Below are 10,404 nucleotides of genomic sequence, written 5' to 3'. Positions count from 1 at the left end.
CTCAAATTCATAGTCCGTACACGGTCGTAAGTCCAAAATCACCCAACGGAGCTAATGGAACCGACATAACTCAATTCTGGAGTTGTCTTCACATAGTTCTGACTACGGTCAAAATCCTAAGACTTAAGCTTCCGTTTTAGGGACTAAGTGTCCCAAATCACTCCGGATCATCCGGTAACTGAATTCAACCACGCACGCAAGTCAATACACATAATATGAAGTTGTTCAAGACCTTATGCCGCCGAACAGAGCTTAAATTCTCAAAACGACCGGCCGGTCATTACATCCTTCCCCTCTTAAACAAACGTTCGTCCTTGAACGTGCTAAGAATCGCCTCGAAGTCTTCAAATCACTGAAAGTACATATCGAACATACACCTGCGGGCGACTCCACGTCACCCCAATCCACATAAGCCTGACGTCACCATCCCAACTGTAATTCATCCTTTCTGCCAACATCGATAAGCCTTAGAGTCAAAAATTCTCACCTTCCATTTATCTTCAAAAGACCAGATTCTAAATCCATAACCGATATCAGTCTCAACCAGTTGTAACAACTTATGCCTAAACCCACAAGGTACGATCACACAACAAGACACACCACACATAGGCCCAAAATAACATTTCTGATCATAATAGCTGCCCGTAATCAAAACCATCACCGGCAATTAGCCTCATATCCATTAGAACCCTATTCAAACCTCCACAACACTGACAACGATGCAAGAAACACAAAGAACTCTTAACTATATACCAGAATCAACAAGTCACAACTAACACCATCGGGCACATACCCCGCAAGCTAAAAGTCGAGAAGCACAGAATGAAAATGACTGAATATGTAAAGAGAAACACATAAGGGAAATATCAAACAAGCCCGACAGGCACAACTCTCTAGCAGTATCATACTACGAATCAATTAAAAAGGAAAAATCAAAGTACATGAACAAATCATAAGGATCTCATCCTGGTATAACCTTCCACCGCGGCACGCAGCCTGGCTCAAACATATCAAATAACATGGAATCGCGAGGGTCTCACCCTCAACTCTGAATCACAAGTCGAATACACATTATACCAATGGAAATCTTCCACTAATTCAATTCTGCCAATAAAATCACAACACTTACTAAACCCTCACCCCGGTAGAGTATCAAATCACAAATCGTAACCAATTTACTCAGGAATCACATCAAACCTGCCATAATGGACAACATGAATTCACTTCTAGTCTCGTAACTTTCAATAATGAATAGAAACAAATGATAGACACGGGCTACCACTCATAGAGTCTCCCAACAGGGGTAAACACCTAAACATAATACTAAGTCATAAACTCACCCATAGGTGGGACAACAAATAGGGGAACTCGGCCGTTAAGCAGAACCGAATCAAAATACGAATGGTTCCCCTCTGTAACAAATCAAAGGCATACATGTATGACATCATCTGGCGTAGTGGCCTCAAGCCTACTATATTAAACACATCAATGGGTCGGGCCTTCCCCTCTTGGGCGCCCTCTACTAGCATGAATACTCTGCTGTGACACACATATCCGGAGTCTAGGACAATCTCTCATCCTGTGGCTGGTATCTCCACACTCGAAGAAACCTCTATGCTAACATGGCTGTGGGAATTGTGCGGTATAGGTACTCTGAGACCCGTGAGCACCTGAAACTCTGTGCGAAACCTGAAGTGCAAACTGAACTGGCTGACCCACAAAACCTCTACCATGTCGTACCCTGCCTCCAAAATAAGGACCAGTAGATCTCTCAGGTCTACAAGGCCTCCTCACCTCCCTGTCCTCTCTCTCCTGATCTCGCATGTACTCTCTCTCATGGCCTCGCATGTCCTCTCTCTCCTGATCCCACATGCCCTCTACACGGTGAGCGATACCTACCACCTGCTGAAACAAAACATCTGACTCTAACTCTCAAGCCATGCTGAACCGAATATCATGCATGAGTCCCTCAATGAATCTACAGACACGCTCTCTAACTATGGTGACCAAAGCAGGTGCATGCCTAGCCAAATCACTGAATCTCACGGCATACTCTGACACTGACATAGTGCCCTGGCACAGCTGCTCAAACTCCACGCGCCATGCATCTCGAAGGGACTGAGGTACAAACTCTCTCAGGAACATCTCTAAAAACTGAACCCATGTAAGTGAAGCTAACTCAGCTGGGCTACCCAACTCATATGCCCGCCACCACTGATAAGTCGCTCCCCTGACTTGGAACATAGTAAAAAGCAACCCCGCTCGTCTCCACAATACCCATAGTATGGAGAATGTGGTGACACTCCTCCAGAAAACCATGTGCACTCTCTGAAGCCAAATCACTGAATGTAGGAGGGTCATATTTCTTGAACCTTGCAAGTCCAAGCTGCTCTTCCTCAGATGTTGCTGCCCTGACCACGGGCTGAACTGGAACCATAGGTTGTGTCGCCATGACACCTGGAACCTGGCCAACATGAACTCGCTGCTCTAGGGTGTGGGCGGCGGGAGGCTGGGTTCCTCCCCCGGTCTGTGAAGTAGCTGGTGCAACCGGAATCAACCCCGCCTGAGCTAATGTACCAAACATGCTCAAGAACTGTGCTAAGATCTCCTGAAGTCTGGGGGTAACAGCAGGTGCCTCCGGTACCTGCCCCCCAACTGAAACTACTGGCGGCTCCTCAACTGCTACTCTGGTAGGTGCTCTAGCTGCAGCACGTACTCCTCGTCGGCCTCTGCCTCTGCCCCTAGCGACATCTACTCCGGGGGTAACGTTATCAGCAACTGAAGCTCGTATCCTCACCATCTGTGAGAGAATGAAATGATAAAGGTTCAAACTTCGAGATCAATGAACTCGTACGATAGAAATGAAAGAAGTGAGATTGCCCTAATAGTTCCGTAGCCTCTCGAAGATAAGTACAGACGCCTTCGTACCGATCCGCAAGACTCTACTAAACTCGCTTATGACTCGTAGCACCTATGAACCTAGAGCTTTGATACTAACTTGTCACGACCCAATTTTTCCTCCGTTTGGGTATCGTGATGGTACCTAGTCTTAGGGACTAGGTAAGCCTAATATTTATTGAAATAACAACATTATTTAAATAGCATCTAACAATTTGAAATAGAAATCTCTTAAAATTTACAATTCCCAAAACCGGTAGTACAAGTCATAAGCTCTACAGAGTGTTTGCTAGAAAATTTCTAAATACAGTTGTCCAGAAATAATAATAAATAGTGCAAAACGAAAACTTGAAGGTGACTCCGAAGCCTGCGAACGCAGCAGCAGGTTTACCTTAAGTCTCCATAGTAATGACCAGCACGGCTACTAACAAACAAATACCTGGATCTACACAAAAAAATATGCAGAAGTGTAGAATGAGCACACCACAATGGTGCCTAGTAAGTATCAAGACTAACCTCGGCGGAGTAGTGACGAGGAACAGTCAAGACACCCAATGGTCTAATAAACTGAACCGGTATAAGTATATGAACAACAGAAATATGATGTCTACATAAAGACTATGCAATATGGATCATAATACCGTAATGGCAATAAGAAAGTAAACAACAAGTATCAGCGGAATACCATAAAAATGACATAGAAAAGTAAATGGCACACAACCTAAATCCGGAATCACAAATACAGCAAGGACAAGTAATAACTCAGCAACTACAACCACTTTTACATCAGGTTTTAGTCAACAACTCCACGAGGTACCGAACCTCGGACATATGACAACTCACGGGTCTCAATACCTGAACCCTAATACTTGGCATCTTGTGTCCTCATAACATCTCATAACCCCACTGACGACTCACGTGCCAATAGAGTTATTCTCATATAGAAGGCAAGTAACAAGGGTGAGCATCTATGCTCAACAATATCAAGAACACCTCTTATCCGATAAGAGTGCTTAACTACGTGTATGCTTGTGCAAGTGTCCTACAATAGTCCATATCAGCAAATAAGCATAAGGAAAAAAAAGAACGGACAACACGTAGAATATTTTCTCACAGCTTTCACAAGATAAAGCTCACACAGGCAAGCGTACCACTACACAATATCAACAACAAGAATGCCCCCAGGCCATCACAAATCAATCCCTGACACAGCCCACATTGTCTTGCCACGTGTATAATAATAAAGTAAGTACCCTCCTTGTCTTGCCACACGTGCATAACAATGTTCCCACCTTGTCTCGCCATATGTGCACCCCCCATATATATATATATATATATATATATATATATCCCACCTTGTCACGCCGCATGTGCAAATATCAATAGTAACAATGGCACGGCAAAGACCTCGTGCAACCCCATAACAACAACCGCACGGCAGAAACCTCATGCATCACAATGATAACAACCGCACGGCAGAAACCTCGTGCATCACCACAACAAATACAACAACAACAATAGCAATAATAGAAAGTACGACAAGTAAAACAACTCAAGAACTTTTAAATCACAAGAAAATGTAGAAACAATTCACAAGGAATAACCACAGTCTGAAATGCTAGGCGTAAAGAGAACAACTCAACAAGGAAAAACTAATGTGTAGCAACGATCCCACAATATACACCTCAACAACAGGGAAGCTAACACGAGTCAAATAATTTCAAATAAAACAAGTCGACTAAGATATAGGATATCTAAACTTCTTTTAAGGTTGAGGAAATTACGAAGGATATTCAACAATTCAATTAAGGATAAGCAGCGGAAAAATAATCATAACCTCAATTAAGACTGAACAATTATAGAATAAAATAATATTAATTCTAAATAAAGATAAGCAGTTAAGAAAAGATAGCATGACAACATAGGATGTAAAATCTTGATTTAAGTCAAATAAGAGTCAAATAGGCAATAAGAGTGAATACTGAAGCAATTAATTCTAATTAAAGCATGTAGAAGTGAAACTAGTAAATAAGGACTTAATCACATCAAGAACAACTTCATACTCGGTGAATGTAAGGACCTAAGAATCCAAAAAGGCCAACATTTCACAAATAAGTCTGAGCACGTACTCGTCACCTCGCGTACATGGACTACAATCAACATAGAAGACTCAAATCCTAAGGGAAAATCCCCCACACAAGGTTAGGCAAGATACTTACCTCAAAGAAGATAGACTGATACTCAAAAATGAACTTCTCGGGTGAAATGACCTCCGTACGGTTCAAATCTAATCAAAATAACTTCAAAGCACAAATAAAACTCATAAGAGACTATTCCGGATTATAAAGTCTCAATCTTTATCAAAATCTAAAAATCGGTCCAAAAGTCAACTCCCGTACCCGCACCTCGGAACCCGACAAATTTTATAAAACCGGAACACCCATTCCGATATGAGTTCAACCATACAAAAATTATCAAATTCCGATACCATTTCGTCCCTTAAATCATGATTTTTTATTTTAAGAATTTTCTTCAAAAACCAGCATTTTCCTCAACTCAAAATACAAATTAAATGATAAAAAAAAACAAAGATAAAATCATGGAATATAATAAATTCTAGGTGAAATACTTACCCAATCGATTTGCTTGAAAAACCCACAAAGAATCGCTCAAAACCGAGCTCTAGAACTCCAAAAATGGTGAAAATGGCAAACCCTCAGAATAGAGGACTTGATATTCTACCCAGGTGTTTTGTGCATCGCGAACGCGGAGAAAGGGACGCGTTCGCGAAGAAGAAAAACAAAAGCTGCCCAGTTGTTCTTCGCGAATGCGACAACACGTTCGCGAATGCGGAGAAGAAAAATATGATGGCCCAACAACTGCTCTTCGCGAACGCGAAGAGTGTAATGGAATAGCTACGCGAACGCGTAAGCGACACGCGAACGCGAAGAGGAAAATGATCACCAATGCCCAGGGCCTGATTTGCACTTCGAGAACGCGAGATAGGGAATGCGAACGCGAAGAAGGGGGTGGCAGAATTTCGCGAACGCGAAGAGGAAATATTTCACCCTCCAAAATAACACTATGCGAATGCGAAGGCAAGGACGCGAATACGATGAAGGAAACCAGATGACAGATAACAGCAGTTCAAAATAGAGGGAAAATGACTCGTAGCCCATCCGAAACCCACCTGAGGCCCCCGGGACCCCGTCTAAACATATCAACAAGTTTCATAACCTAACATGTACTCGCTCGAGGTCTCAAATCACATCAGACAACGCCGAAAATACAAATCGTACCACGAATTTAACTTATGAACTTCCAAAACTTCCAACTTTGAAAACTCATGCTGAAACCAATCTAACCAACTCGGAATGACGTCAAATTTTGCAGGCAAGTCCCAAATAACATAACAGAGCTGTTCTAACTCTCGAAATCGCATTCCAACCCCGATATCAAAAGGTCCACTTCCGATCAAAATCTCCAAAACTTTAACTTTTGCCATTTCAAGCCTAAATCAGCTATAGACCTCAAATTCACAGTCCGGACACGCTCCTATGTCCAAAATCACCCAACGGAGCTAACGGAACAGACGAAACTCCATTCTGGATTCGTCTTCATATAGTTTCGACTACGGTCAAAATCCTAAGACTTAAGCTTCCGTTTTAGGTACTAAGTGTCTCAAATCACTCCGGATCATCCGGTAACTGAATTCAACCACGTACGCAAGTCAATACACATAATATGAAGTTGTTGAAGACCTTATGCCGCCGAACGGAGCTTAAATTCTCAAAACGACCGGCTGGGTCGTTACAGATTGCCACATCTCGTCATTGTCCTGGACATCGATTTCATCAATCAAGCTCGTTTGACCACCAGTTCTGTCACTAGAAGTCTCACAAAAAGAACTCTTGTAATGGCCATACAAGCGAGTTAAAGTATCCATCACCTTTTTGGAATGTTGGCCTCCCTCCAAACTACCATAACACTTGTTGAAAAGAAATTCCACATACTTCAACTTATATCGTGGATCCAAAACAACAGCAACAAATAATAACTTGTTCATACTCTCAAAAGTACTCCAATATTTTTTAAATTTAACCTTCATCTTCTCAGCCATGACACTCAAAATAGAATCTTCACTGTGAGAATATTTTTGAATAAAATTCTGAAGATTAAAGATCTCATGGAAAAAAGAATTGGAAGTAACATATGAAGTTCCTGGGAAATTTTAAAGTGACCTGGTAGAATATCTCAAGGAACTTAATAAAAACTTTAACATTCTTCCAATCATCTATAGATGGATGTCCTCCCATACTATTCATCTCTGAACAATATTTGAGGTACTTATGATCATCATCATATATTCTTGAAAATGCATGTTCAAACTTTACAGCTGTATCTAGCATCATATATGTGGAGTTCCACCTAGTCTCAACATCTAGAGTCAAAAGACCATGAGTGTCAATCTTAGCCTTCTCAACAAATGACTTAAAAGAATCAAACCTTCCAGCTGAGGACTTAACATATTTGACAACATTTCTTACTCAAGAAATGGACTCATTTTGTTCAGTTAGCCCTTCTTTCACGGTTTCATTTGAATACCCCTACCCCCCAGTCTAACAAGCATGCTTCAATCCCCTTAGCAATTGTCTCACCTTTATGATCCGATGTTTGAAAAATGTTGAGAATTTTCTTTTTAAAATTCCAATCATCATCAATCCAATGAGCAGTAATAACCATATAAGTTAAATTTTGAAGTGATGTCCATGTATCACTAGTAAGACATACACGTTGATTCTGAATAAGCTTTTTAAGCTTTTCTTTCTCTTCTTGATATATTTTCAAACATTGCCTAGCAACAGTCAGACGAGAAGGTAATTAAAAATTAGGCAAAGAAACTGCCATTAATCTCTTAAAACCTTCTCCTTCAACAACTTTAAAAGGTTGTTCGTCGATAATGGCAAACTCAACAATGGCTCTCCTAATCTGATTAACATTAAATACAACTTTTTCTAAAGTACATGTGTTATATGCTTGTTCCCCTTTTCTAATTGGCTTGAGTGTCGATTGCTTTCTGTCAATAATTCTAAAGTGGGATTTATGACAAACCTCATTTAAATGCTTCCATTTAGTTGAAGTTCCATTCTTACTTTCAGAAGCAAAGTCTTTACAACAGTAGTTGCATTTCGCCCTAGGCATACCCAATTTATCAAGATATTTGAAAAAGTGCTTCCATACTTCAGATGTTTCCCTGCCACTACTCACAAAGCTACAATTAGAGTCACAAGGAGTTGTTATTTTATGCTTCTTAGGAGGATTAGGAATATTATCAGGGGTGTTGTTAGCATTAAGCTCGGGTTTCAACCATGTAGTTGGAGAGACTTTTTTGATTACCTCTACTGGTTCCACCTCTTTTGGAGTATTTTCAGTTTTCATCATAAAAAAAGTCACAAATTTTAGTTAGTTTGGATAGCAATAGAAGAGAGCAAATCAAACTTAAAAAAAAGTACTTGCTCATGAAATTTCAAAGACATAGAATGAGTAGAAATTGAAATAGAATAAAAAATTCACAAGATATCTAGATGCTAAAATTTTAGCCAAACAAAGGCCAAAATTGATTTCTAAAGCAGAAAGAATCAGAGAAGGGGTGCTAAGCAAGTTAAAAGCTAGTTTAGAGGATAATAACCACAATCAATTAAAAACCAAAATACCCAATTTCTCTGTTTTTTCCTTTATCGCAAACACATTGAAAAATATATTGAAAATTTAAAATTGGAGTAGTAGTTCTTATCGGGGTTGCCATTATTGACGGAAAGAACTAAGAAGAACTTGAAATAAAATTGTTCCTTTACTGAAAATTGCGACTAGCTTTAGCTTTCGTTGATATGATATTGACAATTTGCTTTTTAACTATGGTTTTGACTTTTCTTTTTACCTCTAAGACAAAATTCTATTTTATCTTAAACTTAAATGGGCTAGGGGACAATTGGGCTAGGGATTTTCTTCTCTACTTATTTGTATTAGTATTGGACTTGGGATGAGCCAAAATTATAAAAAAAGATAGAGAAGATTCAATATATATATATATATATATATATATATATATATATTACCGGTTTTGTTCGGTTTGGTCCGATTTTTTGGAGGTTTAATACTAAATCAAACCAAATATTATCGCTTTTTTAAAATTTAAATCCAAGCCAAGCCAAACCGAGTGATTATCGGTTTGTTAAATTGGTTTGACTCGATTTACCGGTTCAGATCGGTTTTTCGGTTTCATTTGAACACCCTTAGTCATGACCACGTTTCTTCCAAAACACAATATATCCATGCGGGACCCGCCCTTTGCTATTTGGAGTTCATCACTTCATCTCCTTTTGGTCATGCTGCTTATTGAGTGGGGGTGGGGGTGGGGGGTATTTTAGAGAACGGAAAAGGTCCAAATATACCCCTATACTTTTGAAAATGGTCTAAGAATACCCTTCGTTATACTATTGGGTTATCTATACCCTTGCAGTCATACTTTGGGTTCAAACATACTCCTCATTTAAACGGAGTCCTCTTAGCCAATTCTAAATATCTTCTAATTAATTAAAAAACTCATTATATTTGGTACCCGAATAGCAATTTTCTAAAGCAATTTATTTTTTGTAAAAACTGGAAAAAACTGAAATATTTTTGCTAAAAACTGGAAAAAAAAAGGAAAATATTTTTTTTCCAGTTTTTACAAAAAAACCGCTTTAAAAAAACTAAAAAATATTTTCTAAAACAATATTTTTGTAAAAACTGAAAAAAAAACTGAAAAGTAATTTTCTAAAGCAATTAAAAACTAGAAAAAACTAAAAATGTTTTTAACTAAAAACTGGAAAAAAAATATTTATTTTTTCAGTTTTTACAAAAATATTGCTTTAGAAAATTACTTTTCTGTTTTTTTTTAGTTTTTACAAAAACTTGCTTTAGAAATTGTTTTTCAGTTTTTTAAAAAGCAATATTTTTCTAAAAACTGGAAAAGCATATTTTCGATTTTTTCAGTTTTTAGTAAAAAAATATTCAGTTTTCCCAGTTTTTAATTGCTTTAGAAAATTATTTTTCAGTTTTTACAAAAATATTATTTTAGAAAATATTTTTCAGTTTTTTTAAAAGCAGTTATTTTGTAAAAAATTGAAAAAAAATATATTTTTGTTTTTTTTTTCAGTTTTTAGTAAAAATAATTTCAGTTTTTTTCCAGTTTTTACAAAAAAGAATTGCTTTAGAAAATTGCTTTTCGGGTACCAAATAATGGATCTTTTTAATTAATTAAGAGATATTTAGAATTGGCCAACAGGACGATGACATGTATCCCTCCGTTTAATTGAGGGGTATATTTAAACCCAAAGTATGACTACAGGGGTATAAATAACCCAATAGTATAATGAGAGGTATTCTTAAAACATTTTCGAAAGTACAAGGGTATATTTGGACTTTTGCCGTTTAGAGAATGTAGTTTGTTCATGTAATGTGGCG

General features: G+C 38.4%; 1 protein-coding gene across 1 annotated transcript; it reads right to left on the bottom strand.

The window, feature by feature from the left end:
* Window positions 1-6,679: 6,679 nt before the first annotated feature.
* On the bottom strand, window positions 6,680-7,641 carry LOC138894483 (zinc finger BED domain-containing protein RICESLEEPER 2-like). The gene is made up of 3 exons (XM_070179182.1): window positions 7,510-7,641; window positions 7,140-7,418; window positions 6,680-7,066 (listed from the first exon to the last, which is right to left on the bottom strand). The coding sequence occupies exons 1-3, from the start codon at window positions 7,639-7,641 to the stop codon at window positions 6,680-6,682; spliced, it is 798 nt and encodes a 265-aa protein (XP_070035283.1).
* Window positions 7,642-10,404: the final 2,763 nt, after the last annotated feature.

Source organism: Nicotiana tomentosiformis, chromosome 6 (genome assembly GCF_000390325.3).
Source record: "Nicotiana tomentosiformis chromosome 6, ASM39032v3, whole genome shotgun sequence".
NCBI lineage: Eukaryota > Viridiplantae > Streptophyta > Magnoliopsida > Solanales > Solanaceae > Nicotiana > Nicotiana tomentosiformis.
Note: the sequence above shows the minus strand (reverse complement) of the source record. Positions and strands in the feature narration are given on the sequence as shown.